Here is a 17698-nt window from a genome sequence, read left to right on the forward strand (position 1 = left end):
CATTTACCGCTAGGGACGCTGCTTGCAGATGGTTTTCTTTTTCTTTTTGAGATTTAGTTCTACATTTTGGTGCGTGGTACTACCATTTCTTTTTCATTTATTTATTTATTTATTTAACATTTTCTGCACTTGGTAAGTCTCCTTTGGTTGCAGGTAACAGAATTCAGCTGTTGTTAACTGAGGCCATGAACAAGAAAGTGTTTTAAGAGCCCGGATCCACCGCCCACGGGGGCTACTGGCACACAGGCACCAGGAAACAGTCTCTCTCTGTCATTTGCCTCCGCTTCTCTCTGCACATTTAATTCATTCCTTCTTTCTCACAGCCAACTGGAATTTTCTGCTCATTCATCCACAAGGAAGAACATGGTCACCAACAGGTCACGACTCCCTTATGTTCAGTTCCCACCTCCTGGAGGCAAAACTCCTTTTTCTCTGCACTAGATTTAAATTTCCAGACTGGTGCCCTGCCGTCAGAGGCTCACTCTGGGGCCAATCAACCGTGGCCTGTATGGCCAACTCCACGGTCGGAAACCATGGGGCCCCTCACTCAAAAGGCAGGGTAAAGTGCCATTAACGGTAGATTCGAAGGTTTTCCCTTTTTCTCTTCTTCTTTAGCATGAATCCTACCATTCACCTTTATATCACGCAATGCCAGTTTTAAATGTAAATATCAGAGCATTTAACGTACATGCAGAATCAATGAAATTATGCAATCTGTATCTTGTGACTCACCGGCCAGAAAAAATAAGCAAAATCAAACTAAGCATTAGAAAGAAGAGAAGGGGGACGCCTGGGTGGCTCAGTTGGTTGAGCGGCTGCCTTCGGCTCGGGTCATGATCCCAGCATCCTGGGATCGGGTCCCACGTCGGGCTCCTTGCCCCGCAGGGAGCCTGCCTCTCCCTCTGACTCTGCCTGCCACTCTGCCTGTGCTCTCTCTCTCTGACAAATAAATAAATAAATAAATAAAATCTTTAAAAAAAAAAGAAAAGAAAAGAAAAGGAAAGAAAGAAGAGAAGGGTGCCAGGCTCCCCCAAGGAGACACTCCCCCGTGCATGGGATACTGCGTGGGCTGGGGAGCCAGACCTGCACGTGTGTTTGGGGTCCCTGCCCTGTCCTGCTAGCCACTAGCCCCAGGGAGGGCAGCCATGTGGCCAGCTGCAGGCCTGTGAAGGCCTCCCTGAGGGGGAGCAAGGCCACTCGGGGCCCATCCACGGAGAGCTGGGGGCCGCAGCCTGGACTTGCCCCCCAGTGCTGTTGCTGGGGGGGAGGTCAAAGGAAGTCAGCCTCCAAGCTGGGGAGGCTCTTGCATCAGCACTATCTGCCTGAAAGAAAGGAGGCAGTCTCCTACCAAGCAGGGGACCCCCTCTGGCTCCCTAGGGAATGGGGTGAGAGAGATTTGGGGAAACCCAGCAGAGCCACGAAAAAGCCTCCGTGACCCCATTCTAACCAATCCTCCCACGACGTCCTGCTCCCCAGCTCCTCTCCCAGGTGTCCCTCCTCCCCAGGCCGGGGGGAGGGGAGGGTGACAGTGTCACCCCAGTGGGCATTGTCCAAGGGACACAGCCTGCTGGGTCATGCTTCTCCACACCTTCGCCCTTGATCTAATCCGTATTTCCTGACCTTTCCTGATCTGACTGAAGAACAAAATCTCCTTGTCTTCATTTGTATTTTTCATCCTGGGCAAATTTATTTCTCCTTCTTGGCTCTACGTGTTCAAATCCTTTGGCCATTTTCCTAACGAGTTTCTTTCCTTCCTGACTTAGAATAGCTCTTTGGGTTTTGTCACTACACATCTTTTACATCCCTGGAACTTTTTTTGCTTTTTCTGTGATTTCCCGCTGCATCTTTTAACTCTGTGATGTGTCAGTTACCGCCCCCGTGACCGCCCCTCACCCAAGGCTCAATCTTCTCATCTGAGAGATGGCAGAACGGCTGCCTCGAGGGTCTGCAGGGAGCATTAATCCAGCTGGTGTCTATGCGACATGTAGCCACCAAGCCCCCCCTCCCTCCATAAATGCTCACAGCCGCACCTACTGCCGTGACGTTAGAGCCAAACTTCTCCGTAGGACATTCCGAGGTCCCCAAGGCCCAGGCTGGCCCGGCTGGTCCACGAGAACACACAGCACCGCAGCCCAAGTCCGAGGCAGCACACGGGGTGCTGACCTAACACTGTGTGGACCGCACTCACTGCATTTTGCCGAGACGTCTCCACTTATCACTCTCCATTCAGCAGGACCCTAAAGCTACTGGAGAAGCCAGAAAGCCGCAGGGCTCCGTGGAACTCACCTTTTTTCCTTTGTCACGACCCCCTACCAGCCGGCCCCTGACTACAGCAGCTTCCAGGAAGGCCTGCCCTACCTGGACATGGTGATCGCAGAGACTTTGCGGATTTACCCACCGGCTTTCAGGTATGCCTGTGCTGCTGCCCTTCCTCCCCCTACTCAGCACCCCTGCACCCCAAAGCCCTTTCGAGGAATCACCGTCTAAGCCCATCACTAGTCCTCAGTCTGTCACCACCTGCGTTATTGAGAATGCTGGACTTAGGCTCCTGGAGGGCAAGGTCTAAGTCCTGGTTTTCTCCGGTTTCAGTGCCTTCCACAGAGTGACCGCAGCAGTAAATGTCTGGTTCATTTTCCTCTGTGTGAACTACCTTCTCGAACTGTCACCGCACCGGTCTGTTCTTCACATGACCTTCCTCCCCAACCCAAGGTGGTCTCCTTGGCCACCTAGGCTTAAATGGCGTTTGGGGGTCCCCCTGCTTGTGGGTCCGTTCATCCATTCTTCCATTTGGTAACTATTTATTGAGCCGAATGCTGTGCCAAGCACGGCGCAATCAGCCGCATACAAAACAGATAAAACCCCTGCCCTTGGAGTTGACGTTCCGGGGGGAACTTCCAAGGCCTGGGAGGCCTCTCTTCACTCTCCAGCTACCCACCCCTGCCCCATCCTTGGAGCTCCAGCCCGACACTCGCTACCCCATGCAGTCTGCCCCTCCTCCCCCAGCATTATCCAGAGCCCTGTACTTCTTATTATGTTCCTGGACACTTGTCACCTGCTCTGCAACATCTCACCCGCGGACATCTGTTCACACCAACCTGTAAGTGCCTCGAGAGCAGGAATCTGGTCTTCTGCTTCTTTCCAACTCCCCCTAAATGAGGCACTCCATGGACCACAGGGTCTTAACCAGGGTCCTCACGCCCACAGGGTGGGAAACAGTGGCCAGATTTTAGGTTCTAGAAACAGAAGCGGCACAAAGCATTTAATGTATCCTAAGTTCCACTCTGCATGTCTGTACATTAATACACTCCATCATCCATACAGAGGTAGATTTTGCCATTCTAAAAGAGAAAATGTGGATTCTTTAAAGGTGTCTCATTATATTCCAAACCAAAAATATCACAGAGGGTGTGATCATAGATATTGTCCAAAGTGTTCGGACCCGGAGCAAACATAATTCCAGAGATGTGAATGGAACCACGTGGTCCTCAAGCACACCGGGTATCAGTCCCCTGCTCTCGGAGCAGCCAGGACCCCAGGACGCGCCTTGCCACACTCTCCTGGTGTGGACATGAAGACAAATTCTATGGGCCTTCCCTGATTTCCTTGGGAGCCCCAGAGCACGCTGTCATCCAATCTTTGTTTTTTAGTGATTTACATCCAGCTTCCTTCCAAGGGAGAGTGGGCAGCTGGTGTCCACATTAAAGCGAAGCTCAAAGTAAGACACTCAGTGATGGAACAAAGGCCGTCCGGGGGAAGAAGGCTTTACGGGACCCCAGAGATGGCTGATAACTGCGGTCAGGTCCCCACCGCGGCTCCTCCCGGAGAGAAAAACCAGCAGAGTCAAACCGCTGCATTCTCCAGCAGGAGGAAACTCTATATAGTGGTCAAAGCCAGATCCCTTCCTAGACCTAAACCCAATCAAGAACTCATCACGTAAGACCTTGTAGAGGGGATGCATTGAATGACGAAGTGAACAGGCTCTTCAACACGCAAGTGCCCTGATCGATTCTCCGAGGGACCCCTAGAAACTTCAGAAACCGTACCGCATAAAGGCGGCCAGCAGAGGCACAGCTCCCAGGAAGCAGCAGCGGGTGGTCTCCCTTGAAGGCGAATTGACTGACTCGTCCTCCACCCACATCGAGTTCTAGTGGTCCAAAACTGCAGAACAGACTGAGACAGAAAGTCGAAACAGTCTCACACCCCGACCTCTTGCTGGCGGTGTGACCTCAGGTAAGCACTGTGCTGCTCTGTGCTTCAGCTTCCAGGGCGTTCAGCGGGCACCTAACGCCTGCTCGTCCCCCTACACGAGTGGAGAAAAACAGTGGGACAGAACGGCTGAAACGCCGTACACTCTAAGTCTCGCATCACGTATGAGGGGGAAAGCAAAAAGGACTGTCCTTCCAGCCGAATGGCCAGCCTCCGGCCAACTCTGGTCCTGGCAAGACACGATTTCCTGGGCCTCACCCTCCTCCATACCCACTACACTGGAGTTGTTCATCTCATCAGCTCTGCAGACTTCTGCTGTCAATCAACAGAAAGGAGAGAGAGAAGCCATCACTCTTCTCAGCCAAACGAGAGGCCAATTCACTTCAGCCCGTACAACAGATATGGGGACGGATACAGATAGAATGAGAATTTAATTTATTTATTTTATTCTACTTTATTATTTTCATCTCAGAAAAGTGTGTTGGCTTTTCCTAAGCCCTGACGCACCTGGACGGAGTACCATTATCCACCAAAAAAAAAAAAAAAAAAAAAAAAAAAAAACACCCTCAGAATGGACCGTGTGTAAAACACTTGTTTAAAACTCTTGCTGAAGTGTTATCAGTGTGAATCCAGGATTCCAGGCAGTATAACTCAGCAGATTTTTCTGGCCTTGGATATGGCCTGGCCTAGCCGGACAGGAGGCCCAACCGCATACAGAAGGAAAGGCCCTAGTTTCTGGTTTCCAGGGGCCTTGGATCCAGGTGCAAGAAATTTCCAGTAAAGATGAAAAAGAAGACGACTTTGGAAAAGGACCCCTTGAGAACCAAGGCCGATTTGAGCACTGGTATTTCGCTACCAGATCCAAGCACGTATTAACTGCGTTGGTAGCTCAGGATCTGAAAGGGGGGGGGAAGTTTCCCCAGTCCTGGCCTCTCCTGTTACATTAAAGGCCCCTGACAGAGTGATGAAGGCTACTGGGAGCCTTGGGTTGCTCTTCATTTCTTTTATAAGTGAGAACAGAATATAATGGTAATTAGTATAATAATTTATCTCCTCTAAGATATTTAGGAAAGTCCAGTCTTTACAATCTAAAGTAAAAGCCAGCATAGATAATTTTAATTTTTAAAGTGATTACCTGCATTACAAAAATAATAATCTTATGCTATAAGAAAAAAACAACAACCAAAAACAAAACCCCTGAAACAATACAGAAAGATCTAAAGAAAAAGTTGGCATCTCTGATCCCCTGCCACCCTCGACCCCAGTCCCATCCCTTAGAAGAAATCATGGTGGAAGTTCAAGTGTTCTTCCATAAATTGTGTATTTGTGTGCAAACATCTATAGTCTGGCTCTTAAAAACACAACATAAAAAGGATTGTGCCGTGGCATTTGGGAACCAGCCTGACCAGCAGTTTTGCCCTCAAGTAGAAGTTATCCATAGTGACGCAGACCAGGAACGGAGCCAGAGGTTCAAACTCAAGTTTCCTTTAGGTAAAGCGAGGGGGCAGGTGAGGGCCATTTAAAGAGGCTTGCCCATAGACGAAAGATGAGGGAAAGTGTGGCCAGCGTGATAACCCTACAACCCCCGCCCCTGCAGGGAGAAGCCCTTCGGAGGTACCCCTGCTCCCCTAATCAGGCCTAAGAAAAGCTCTTCAGGCGTGATGGATGACTGCATTTTCACTGAGGGCCAAAGGAGTCTAAGAGCTCCGAGGCTGTAGGGCCATGGGCAGTGGAAGGTTGGGGGAGGGGGTTGTGTGGTAGAAGCCATCCTGGTCACCCTTGCAAGGGGGCTGGGCTTCCTTTCCCCCACCCCCTTTCCACACTTCAGGCTCAAACCCCATTTGCCCCAGTACACCGCCAGCAAGCTCTCCTCGTTGCTACTGTGCCTCAAGGCAGGGGTGACCGACTTGTCCCCACAGGTTCACGCGGGAGGCGGCGCAGGACTGCGAGGTGCAGGGGCAGCGCATCCCGGCGGGCGCCGTGGTGGAGGTGGCCGTGGGCGCCCTGCATCATGACCCCGAGTACTGGCCACACCCCGAGACCTTCAACCCAGAAAGGTGAGCTCAGTCCCTTCAAATGGGCGATGCGAGGGTAAAGCACTTAGAGGTGGCCAAGGGGAGACAAGGATTTAGTAAAGCTGTCCCCAGACAGTTGAAAGGCATGGCCATTAAACACATGAGAGACATAATTTCTAAAGGAAATTAACTGTACCATTTTTAAAAGCCCTGAACAGAATACAGAGATTTCACATTTCAGCAGCCCTGCATGCAGGTAACAGGGCAATTTCTAACGGGGGTCCTCCGTCCCAGCCAAGAAACAGGACACACGACCGGATTCCAGTTGTGCACTAGAACGTAACAAAACATCATTTCCTTTTTTTAAAAATTGGAGCTTGTTCCAAAACAAGAGCCATCAACAAATCTCTCCCTGATTTCATGAGACCCAGCTGTGCTCGCAAGGTAGCCCTAGATCCCCGCTCCTGTCCCCTGTGTGGATCTGGTCCTTTGTCTACATTTCATTTCTAGGCTCCCGGATTGAAAATGTCTGAGCAGGCATCCACACCCTTCTCGTCGGAATCGATGGATATCCCTTCCTTGGCCTGATCTGACAAAGGGGAGAGCCAGGCAGACAGACACTGTTTCCACCTTCAGGAATTTCAAATTCTCATGAAAAAGAGGCCCCAACCCTCCCACCCCACCCCAGGGTCAGAGCGGGGTGGAAGGGGGGGTAGTGGGCAGCAGGACCTAGATCAATTCATACCCCGCGGTACACAGGGGAGCCCAGGCACCAGGGCTGCAGCCGAAGTGAGCGGGCTGTTATGAGACGGTGGTGGACACCCAGCTCTACTGTCCTGGAGCACAGGTGACAGATGCTATGTGACAGCAGGGAGGACAATTCCTGTAGTGGTTCACAGACAAAAAACCCCCAGTGGTTCCAGTTTCAACGCTTGAGGCAAGTGTGGGCAGAGGAGATGGTGGCCCAGTGTGGCCTCCAAAACTAAATCGGCAGGAGGTGGCCTGGAGGGCTGGCGCCCAGGGATTCTGCTTAGGGAGCTGGTGGCTGCAGGTGTCCTGCTGGGGCTTCTGGGGAATTTGGAGCCACAGGCTCAGGGGAGGGCTGTGGATTCCTGAGACTTTGATCCCAGTGGATCCCAGGGAGCCTTCAGATCCATAACACAATCAGTTCTTGAGAGGGAGAGGGCCCTCTCAAGGGCCTCAAGCCCCTCCAGGGCTTTGAGGACGGAGGAGAGGGCAGGACGGAAGCTCAGGGAGCAGTAGCCACCAGCTCCAAGCCCGAGGGAGGCGGCCACAGGAAAACGGGATTCTGTGGACCGCGGTGGGGCTCAGGCCCACGTGGGCTCAGATGAAGGGATCCCTCGGCCACTGCGAGGGGCCTACGAAGCCGGGGGAAGGGAAGCGGGTGTCCCGGGGCCTACCCTGACCGCCCGGCCCCCGCAGGTTCACGGCCGAGGCGCGGCGACGACAGCGTCCCTTCACATACCTGCCTTTCGGGGCGGGCCCGCGGAGCTGCCTCGGGGTGCGGCTGGGGCTGCTGGAGGTCAAGCTGACGCTGCTGCACGTCCTGCGCCAGTTCCGGTTCGAGGCCTGCCGGGAGACGCAGGTGAGCCCAGCGCTGCGGCGCGGGGGGAGGGGCTCTTGATCGGCGACAGGGGGGCCAATAATCACGCCCTCTCCCTGCTCTCCTCGTGCGAGGATTAAATGGGCCCGCCCGAGTGCTCACGTAGGCACCTAGTTGAGTCTGCATTCCCATTACTACCACGGACCTTCTCGGTTACCGAGGCTGCGCCTCCGAGTCTGTAGCTCTTCCCTGTTCAGCGAAGAGAACCCAGGGATGCCCCAGAACAGGTTGTATTATTTCCATTCTTCAGATGAGAAGCTAAAATAAAGCTCAGGTTAAGTCATTTGCCTGAGGCCACGCACTTGGACTGCAGGCTCTGTGAGGGCAGGAACCAAGTCCGCCTTATTCACTGTGGCAGTCTCCAGCACCAGGCACCGCGCAGGCGCACACACGTGCACTGAATGGATGATGAGCAAATGAGTGATTAGCTGGGGAATGAAGAAACCGGCTCCAGCCACGTCTGGCTCGCCCCTACCTGCTCCCCCGTAAGCCACCCTCCTTCCTCTGCCTCTAGCCGCCTCTCCAGTGTGGGCTGTTCCCTACACAGCCGGAAACTTGTGTCCCTCCACGTCTATTCAGAATCCCTCTGCACAGACAGGAGCGTGTTTGGGGACAGATTCTAAGGACACAGTGATGAAGGGACAACTGCTGGAGTCAGAGCGTGGCATTGCCTCTGACAAACAGAGAGTCTGGCTTCCAAGCTGGAGAGTGGGAGGGGCAAACTGGGAACACAGAGCCAAACCAACAGAAAGAAAAGCAGGCCCCCCAAATGCCTGAGGTGTTTGTGTGTGCAAGACTTCCTTTTGGGGTTTGTCTCATTAACCCTTGATCTTGACAGTACAGCAGCCATTGTCCCCCAACACTGCTTGTGCTTGACATTCCCCCCCTCAAGAACCAGCCGTGAGTCCCCGAGCCTGCTGGATCTATGGAGAGCTCTTCTGAGGCCACTTTGTGTTCCCTGCCCCAACTTCCCACTGTGAGAGGGCTCTCCCCACTCCTCCCGAGCTGGAATGCCACCACCCGCCCCCAGCCTAATCCCATCTTCCAAATCCTTTGGTGTTCCCTCAAATCTGAAAGTGGTCCCTGAGAAGTCCTGCTCTTAAGGCTTCTCCCATTCCTAGGCCCACCTCAGGTGTCCATTCCTCCAGGAAGCCCTCTCTGACTTTGCTAGCCCCAACTGGTCTTCTTTTTGGAAGTCCAATGGAGTTCCCAGTTTGTCTAGACCGGTGTTAATACAGTAGCTCCCAGCCACCCTAACCTTTAATAATCAAATTTAAAATTCAGCCCCTCATTTGCTCAGTTGCCACACGTGCTACTGGCTACCGGACAGGATAGTACGGGATTAGTTCATCTTGTTTCCTGGTCATGTAACTTGTCTCCCCTCTGAACCTTAACCCACCAAAGACATCTGAAAAGCCGCCAAGGCCCCGACACTGAGGCCCAGTGATTCTTCTTTCCCTGAAAGCGTTCATTCACATTAGCCACAGAACCATCATTTTACACAGGGCTCCAGGAGACACCCTGCTTCTTGAGCAATTCTTTGGCTTTTTTTCCAAGTCCCCAGTCCACCATCAATCTGCCTTCTAAGTTGGACATGAAAGCTCTCTGAATGGCAGCAAGGCAGACCACATAGCACACATGAGAAGGGGGTGAGGCTAGACCACAGCACACATGAGAAGGGGACACTACATAGCCACTCTCCCAAAACCCCTTATAGAGGGGGCTGCTCAGTGACCGCTGGGGCACCGGGAAGTGAGAGGAGGGTAGGTGAGAGTGTTTGAGGCTTTGGTCCTCACTTTCTAGTCATGTGACCTTGGATGAGTCACCTGGTGTCTTTGAACCTCCATTTCTTCATTTGCAGAGTGAGCCGCTACCACGGCCTATGCAGGCTTCCTGGGAGGATAAACGCGGGACCGAGTACCTTACTCACCTGCGGTGTTTCATCCACATGGGAAAGCGGGTCAGGCGCCAGGGTGCTGCTGGGGCACCAGCGTCCATTGTCCCCGAGACGCAGTTTTGCCGCCTTCTCAAGGCCGTGCTAGGAGGCTGCTTTGCCAGCTCAGCCCTGCTGTCCCTCATTGCCACAATCATTCTCCAGGCCCTGTTCCAAAGAAGCTTCCTTGCAGATGCGGTTAGTTGTAACCGGTCTCTTCATCTCTTTCAGGTACCACTGCAGCTAGAATCCAGATCTGCCCTAGGGCCAAAGAATGGCGTCTATATCAAGGTTGTCTCCCGCTGACAGTGTTGTGATGGCACTCCCAGATTCAAAGTAGACCTTCCTGTGGAAATTCAGATTCTGGGGAAAACATCACTGAAGCAATTGAAAGGGTGCCTGATGTGCAAGTAGAAAAGAGGTATTTAGATAACATTTCCTAATGCTTAATAAAAGTTTATTGCACTTAGTTTTGACTTTGCTGACGATGTATGAACCACTGACCCGCCTCTCTCCATCCAGGATTGCTGACAACGAAGCAAAAATGTAATTTTGGCAGAATGACTGACTGAGAACTCGGGGTTTTGAAGGAAGTCCTGGCCTCAGGATGGGAGGGATCTGTACGACAGAGGACTTGGGGACACTGGGTGAGCTGCCTTTACAGCACCAGCTCCTGGGCCTCCAGCTTCTGGTGCACTTGGGGCATTTGACTTAAAAAAACGAGATTTATCAGAAGCCCAGCTTTAACAGTGGCTCAAAAGCTTTCTTATGTTTTGATTTTTCCTAGGTAGGATAATACTAACTTGATAAGGTTTTAACGCACAGAAGAGTGAGAGAGATGGAAACATAGGCATTGGACCTTCTCTTCCTTTTGATCCAAGAATCAAAACACAGAAGTGAATTTATTAAAACTATCATGTTGCTAAGAATTTGAAATCCAACAAGGAGCTCTCAAGTTGAATCCCACATCTGCCGTCAGCCACATGTGGTCGTGGCTGCTGGTCTTCCCACATCCCTGTGCCTCCATGTACTCATCTGTAACACAGGGCTGCTGACCTAGATCAAAGCCCCCTCCCCTGTGCACCATCTGAGCAGCGAGAAGGGGCAGAGTATCCTGTAGGTAGCATTCCAAGCAGGAGTCCGTGAGCGTGGCTACCCAGACGCTGGCCCACATGTAGGCTGTTTCAGAACTGGCACAAGAGGTTTCCATGTATCCGTGGCTGTGGATCCTGCCTCTGTCATTGGGTCCTCTCCTACTTCAGCCCAGGAGACCCCATGCTTCCCCCAAAGTCCTTCCTTGGAGAGCCCTCTTCTCACTTTCAGGCTTCCCTAGAGGCAGGAAGGCAACCTCTTCCCCCAGCGTGGTCCCAGCCCTAGGAGCTGCCCAGCCAGCCCCTCACGTAGCACTCTCTGCATCCTTGCCCTCACCACTCCTCCTCTCTGGGCCCCAGCTCCTTCAAGATGTCTGGCCATGTATGGCCACATGTTCCACTTCCTGGTGACCCATCTGTCCTTCCTGACCAGCCTGCCCGTCTCCTAGCCCCTAACCCTTTATGGCCACCACACAGCGTCATCCTGCAGAAGAGCCCAGCTGAGCACCTGACTCCCTCCTCAGAGCACAGTCCGTGTGTGGCACCCCCAGCCCATCAGCTCCACTGGCTTCCCTCAACTTCTCTGTCCAGGTGCTTCTCATCTTCAGACACAGCAGTGAGGCCTCCTCATATTCTAGAATTGCTGGACTCAGCCCTTCGACTGTTTCAACCCACAATCCCGAGCTCCCCTGAAATCCCACCACCGTGTGCAACACCAGCTACCTCGGGGCAGGAGCTGGCACGGACTGGGCCCTCCATAGGACCCTTTAGCTGAATCCTAACCAAGTCCTCGTGACAAGTCAGTCACACACCCTTGCCCTGGGTCCCACCGCCTCTTCGCACCAAGGGCTATCGTTATTTTGACTTCTTCCCACCACAGTGCCTAGCCACCGCCCCCCCGCCCCCCGTAAACAGGTTACACAGACCCTGTCCCTCTCTCAAATTTCAGGTCCAAGGTTGCTTTCTGAAAGGAGAGCAAATCCAGGGCCCCTGCAGTCTTCATAGCTCAACTGCCTTTTCTGGAGCATGTGACCACTGCCCACACCAGGTTTCTCCAGCCATCCATATCCATCCCACCCACACTTCCCAGTGGACCATCCCTGTTGCCCACCGCTCAGCTCCCAGCAGCAAGATGGTTAATGAGCATGGGGTCACTCACATTTAAGACTTGGCTGGCAAGTACCTGACTTCATGTTTCTCCCTGACCCCCTCTGGCCCTCCACCTACACTGGAGTAGGACCTGGACTCAGTCAAAAAGCAATGAGTAAGATTTCAGGATCAGGCAGGGTATGGAGGAAATATTTTGGGGGCTCTGAAAAAATCATACCATGTAAACCCGTTGATTAGCCTGGCAGGTGGGGAACATAGTACTGCTGTTGCTGCATTTTTCTGGCCAAAGAATTCAGTTCTTCTCTGCCTTGACCTGTGTAAGGTTCCAAGGTACTGCCTACCCCTGTTCCAAAGATGGAAAAATTCAACAGCCTTGGATCTGAGCACTCGAGGACAGAGTGACAGAAGCGGAGGCAGCAGGCGGAGTGGACACACTATATTAGGATGGTGGGGGATGGGCAGGAAAGGTGTAGGGGGAGAGGAGGAGCCCATTACGGAGGACTGAACTCAGAGACCAACAGGGATGGCCACATCATGACACGGAGCTGCCCTGCCCATCCCTCCTCCCTGAGAGCCAGCCGGTGCCCATCAGGGACTCCCATCAACTGCTGTGTGTGAGGCAGAACGCACCCAGCCCTCCACATCCACGACACACTCTGCTCAGGAGTCAGTCTGGGTTTCGCAGAACTTGAAGTTCACAGCGGTTGGGGGAAAGAAAAAAAATACGAATATATAACTTCTGTAAATTGAACGGAGATGTAGGACCATGGGGCCATGTAGTTAGGGCTCCTCTTAGGATTGTGGAAGGAGCCACAGCGAGTGAGAGGTCCTGAACCTTCAGGTTCATCATCTTTAGCGTAAATCCACACACAGCCCCCAAGACCAGTACTGGGGGCTGTTCTATCCCAACACCCAGAAAAGTGCCTGTATACAGCAGGTGCTAGATAAATAGACGCTGAAGAATGAGCTTTGGTCGCTGCCCACTTCAGATAAATATTCTTTTATTTCCATGCTCCACTGTGACATTTGCAGCTCAGGTATTCAAATCTCACAGGAACAGAAAACCCACATTCGGAGGGTGTCCAGTGTGCTCAGATGTGGGAATGGGCCTTCGTGGGTAGAGCCCCGGGGGTCCTTGGGGGCGGCCACCCATCCCTGTCACCTTCCACTGAGTGATACAGACCCCACCAGGACAAAGGGAAGCTGACGGGGCCCCAGTGATGCCACACAGTAGCCACTTGCTCTAACACCATGACGGATGGGCCGACTCCAAGGCCAGAAGCCCGGAAGGAGAGGTGCCTGGATTAGAACCAGAGCAACAGACAGTGACGGCCTCCTGCACTGATGGCTACTGCATCATTTTGACAAAAAATTAAACAAGATGCCACTGAGACCCTGAAAAACCCAATGACTCACTGCAGAAACTTAAATTTAAAATCAATCCATAAAATAGTATCTAGAAACTCTGTGTCTGGTGCCCACCGGCCACAGTCAACAGAGAGTGTAAATAATAAAACTTTAACAGACTAGTAAAAGGCAGTAACGGGCCCACCTATAGTCACTTCTGGTTAGTCTACTAATGATCTACTAATGACCCCAAAAGTGGCTTAAAACTGAAAACCGTTATCAGTGAGAGATTAAGAATATAACTTCATCAGGAAGTCAACATTAAATGAACAGTTCATTAAAAGTTTTTGTTTAAAAAAAAAAAAACCTTCCCAAATAGCTACTCCAAGGAAGCCACACCTGAAAGGCATTAAAAACATCCTCGCAGGCTCATTGCCGGCCACCAAAGAAAGACGCCAAGGAGAAGAGGGCGGAGGCACCCGTCGTGGGCTTGGTGGAGCCGGTATACTGAATCACGTACTCCGGGTAGACCTGGTGCTTCTCGAAGACCACGAAGATGGACGGGTCGGACATGCTGTTCACGCAGCTGTCGTAGAATACATTGCCAAGGCCCTCCTTGGCTGGGGGACGGACGAAGGAGGCATTGCCTCGGATGAACTCCCCCACCAGCACCCGGGCCAGGAACATCGTGTGCAACTTGGTGTCAGATTTGCTGTAGTGGTGGGAGTACGCTGCATCCCGGGCAAAGTAGCTCCCTGCAAGGACACACACGGGTTCAGCTGGGGTGGAGGGCGGCGGGAGGCAGCCTGCAGCCTGGAAGAGGATGCTTGGGGGTCCTGTCAGCCAGGCGACACCCCTGCCTCCCTCTTCTCACATTTCTCTAGCCTCTTCCCTCGTGAAGGGCATCAGGAGTCTCACCAAACTCTGAGACAGAAAACTCAAGTTCTGACTCGGTCCCTCAAATCCTAAAGGTTCCCCTGGGCACATCACTACTTAGCCCCCAAACCTCAGCTCCCTCAGCTCTAAAATGCAGCTATCACGCCAGCCTCATAGGGTTGGTGTGGAAAGGGAGCAAGATCCCATACAGGGACAACCGTAGCCACTGGCAGCCCTGCAAAGAGAATTCTGAAGCTCGTCGAATGGGACCTGCACTGAAGGCTGCCACATACACATTTGGAAATAGGACCCACCACCGGCTTCCATCCATCCTGTGCCCACAACTAAACCTGATTAAGGCTGATTGATGGACAAGTGACAGAGTCCAAAGAGGGCTGCGGACTACAGCATCACATCATATGAGACTTTCAACTTAGCAACCGTGTCATGGTTACAGCAAAGAACATCCTTGTTCTTAGGAGGCACTCAAGGGGGAAAGGGCATGACATATGCCACTTGCAAGTGGGTCTAAAGAAATAAAGCCAATGTGGAAAAAGGTTAAAGCTGATGAATCTAGGTAAAATTTATGTAGGGGGTTTTAAAATACTATTCTTGAGGCTTCCCTGTGAGTTTAAAATTATTTCCAAATAAAGCTTGAAAATAACACAGAGAAACAGCTAACTCTCATTCCAGCTGGGATGACACGTACACCCCCCTATTTGAAGCGTTCAGATTCCCATTCCAGGGATCACGCAGGCACAGTCAGGCCGGACTCGGGGCTGGGAAGGTATCTGCTCCCCTCCCCCCACGCATGCTCACCATCCCCGCAGCCTCCACTCCACAGGGACACAAAGCCCAGCCTGAGCAGGGCTGCTCCTGCTAGAACCTTGGGCGAGGCTCCTGGCTGCACACAGAGGACAGGGTAAGGGTGCCAACAGCTGGGCACCCTCCCCCAGAGGGCCAGGGGTCCATAACTCACTGAGTTTGACCCCGCTCATCAACTCACACTGGTCCCCCATGCCCTCTATTAATTTGCTTTAAAAGGGTTTCCCAAGAACAAATACTGTGAAAATGTCTATGCTACCTAAAGCAATCTACACATTTAATGCAATCCCTATCAAAATCCCATCCTTTTTTTCAAAGAAATGGAACAAATAATCCAAAATGTACATGGAAGCAGAAAAGACCTCGAATAGCCAAAGGAATATTGAAAAAGAAAGCCAAAGTTGGTGGCATCACAATTCCAAACTTCAAGCTCTATTACAAAACTGTCATCATCAAAACAGCATGGTACTGGCAAAAAACAGACACATAGGATCGATGGAACAGAATAGAGAGCCCAGAAATAGACCCTCAACTCTATGGTCAACTAATATTTGACAAAGCAGGAAAGAATATCCAATGGAAAAAAGACAGCCTCTTCAACAAATGGTGCTGGGAAAATTGGACAGCCACATGCAGAAAAATGAAACTGGACCACTTCCTTACACCACACACAAAAATAGACTCCAAATGGATGAAAGACCTAAGTGTGAGAAAGGAATCCATCAAAATCCTTGAGGAGAACACAGGCAGCAACCTCTTCGACCTCAGCCGCAGCAACTTCTTCCTGGGAACATTGCCAAAGGCAAGGAAGCAAGGGCAAAAGTGAACTATTGGGACTTCATCAAGATCAAAAGCTTTTGCACAGCAAAGAAAACAGTTAACAAAACCAAAAGACAACTGACAGAATGGGAGAAGATATTTGCAAACGACATATCAGATAAAGGGCTAGTGTCCAAAACCTAAAGAGCTTAGCAAACTCAACACCCAAAAAACAAATAATTCAATCAAGAAATGGGCAGAGGACATGAATAGAGATTTCTGCAAAGAAGACATCCAAATGGCCAACAGACACATGAAAAAATGCTCCACATCACTCAGCATTAGGGAAAAACAAATCAAAACCACAATAAAATACCACCTCACACCAGTCAGAATGGCTTAAATGAACAAGTCAGGAAATGACAGATGCTGGCGAGGATGTGGAGAAAGGGGAACCCTCCTACACTGTTGGTGGGAATGCAAGCTGGTGCAACCACTCTGGAAAACAGCATGTAGGTTCCTCAAAAAGTTGAAAATAGAGCTACCCTAGGACCCAGCAATTGCACTACTGGGTATTTACCCTAAAGATACAAACATAGTGATCCTAAGGGGCATGTGCACCCGAATGTTTATAGCAGCAATGTCCACGATAGCCAAACTATGGAAAGAACCTAGATGTCCATCAACAAATGAATGGATAAAGAAGATGTCGTGTACACACACACACACACACACACACACACACACAGTGGACTACTATGCAGCCATCAAAAGAAATGAAATCTTGCCATTTGCAACGACATGGATGGAACTAGTGGGTATTAGGTTTAGCAAAATAAGTCAATCGGAGAAAGACAACTATCATATGATCTCCCTGATATGAGGAAGTGGAGATGCAACGTAGGGGGTTTGGGGGGTAGGAAAAGAATAAATGAAACAAGATGGGATCGGGAGGGAGACAAACCATAAGAGACTCTTAATCTTACAAACCAAACTGAGGGTTGCCGGGGTGGGGGGTCGGGAGAGGGTGGTGGGGTTACGGACATTGGGGAGGGTATGTGCTGTGAAGTGTGTAAACCTGGTGATTCACAGACCTGTACCCCTGGGACTAATAATACATTATATGTTTATAAAAAAATTTTTTTTAAATACAATAAATAAATAAATAAATAAAAGGGTTTCCCAGGCCCTGGGAGGAAAGCCAGGTTCTGCCGGTGGGGCCACTTTTGCCCTTACCCTTGCCATAGGAAGTACCATGAAGACCACAGACCCGCCAGTCGAAGTTCTGCTGGCAGATGGCATCAACGAAATTCGCACTGGTGCCGTGGAAGAGCTGCCGCTCATCGACCACCTTCCCTCCATTTCTCTTCTGCATCTGGCCTTTTTGCCTAGAATCATGAGACAGGAGGCAGAGGGTGCTTGCTGCCAAATGCAGGCCACTTGACCCAAGAAAACACATTTTATTAGAAGCATCATGAGTCCAGGCCCGTGAGACCAGGGTGAACAGCACAACCTGGGTGCAAAGCCCACGGGAAGCCTTTGCCTCCACAGCTTAAGGCCTCTTCAGCTTCTTGAACTCCTGAAGCAGACCAGACCCACTTCTTCCCCACTACCTTGCTTCCTCCAGAGCTTAGCTAGGGAAGCTGGGGAGCTGGAGGATGCTGGTCAGTGGGGGGCCGTCCCTCTCCCCCTGTTACCCCGATTTCATCACTAGTCCCAGAGTACAGATGACACTGCTCCAACCCCCTCTTCTGGGGACAGGTCAGCAGGACCCCAGGCCCGCCATGGTAACCTGCTGCAGATCTCCTCCCTACAAGGACAAGCCTCTGAGCACCCAAGAACATGCCAGTCCTCAAGCACAAAAATGAGGCGTGGCTCCCTGGCTGTCAGGACACAGCTCTATCTCCCTCTG

The 17698-nt window shown here is 51.5% G+C and overlaps 2 protein-coding genes across 5 annotated transcripts in view; one reads left to right on the forward strand and one right to left on the reverse strand.

Moving 5' to 3' along the window:
- TBXAS1 (thromboxane A synthase 1) overlaps window positions 1-12900 on the forward strand; it is a 168439-nt gene extending 155539 nt beyond the window's left edge. The window contains exons 11-15 of one of the 3 annotated variants that reach the window (XR_006601425.1): window positions 2317-2408; window positions 6126-6263; window positions 7665-7827; window positions 10010-10199; window positions 10301-12900. Coding sequence is in view for 2 of the 3 variants with exons in the window: in XM_004741650.3 (XP_004741707.1) it covers window positions 2317-2408; window positions 6126-6263; window positions 7665-7827; window positions 10010-10084 (468 nt within the window). In the remaining variant the exon portion in view is untranslated. Of the gene's footprint in view, window positions 1-2316; window positions 2409-2589; window positions 6264-7664; window positions 7828-10009; window positions 10248-10300 lie in introns of those variants that run through there. The other 2 variants (XM_004741650.3, XM_045063056.1) reach the window with 2 other exon arrangements.
- A 63-nt stretch (window positions 12901-12963) lies between these two features.
- PARP12 (poly(ADP-ribose) polymerase family member 12) overlaps window positions 12964-17698 on the reverse strand; it is a 42550-nt gene continuing 37815 nt past the window's right edge. For both annotated transcript variants that reach the window (XM_045063055.1, XM_045063054.1), the window contains 2 exons: window positions 17023-17174; window positions 12964-14081 (listed from right to left, as the gene is read on the reverse strand). In XM_045063055.1, the coding sequence (XP_044918990.1) occupies window positions 13756-14081; window positions 17023-17174 (478 nt within the window). In that variant the 3' untranslated portion in view covers window positions 12964-13755. The remainder of the gene's footprint in view (window positions 14082-17022; window positions 17175-17698) is intronic.

Source organism: Mustela putorius, unplaced genomic scaffold (assembly GCF_011764305.1).
Source record: "Mustela putorius furo isolate JIRA1106 unplaced genomic scaffold, ASM1176430v1.1 tig00003845_pilon_pilon_pilon, whole genome shotgun sequence".
Lineage (NCBI taxonomy): Eukaryota > Metazoa > Chordata > Mammalia > Carnivora > Mustelidae > Mustela > Mustela putorius.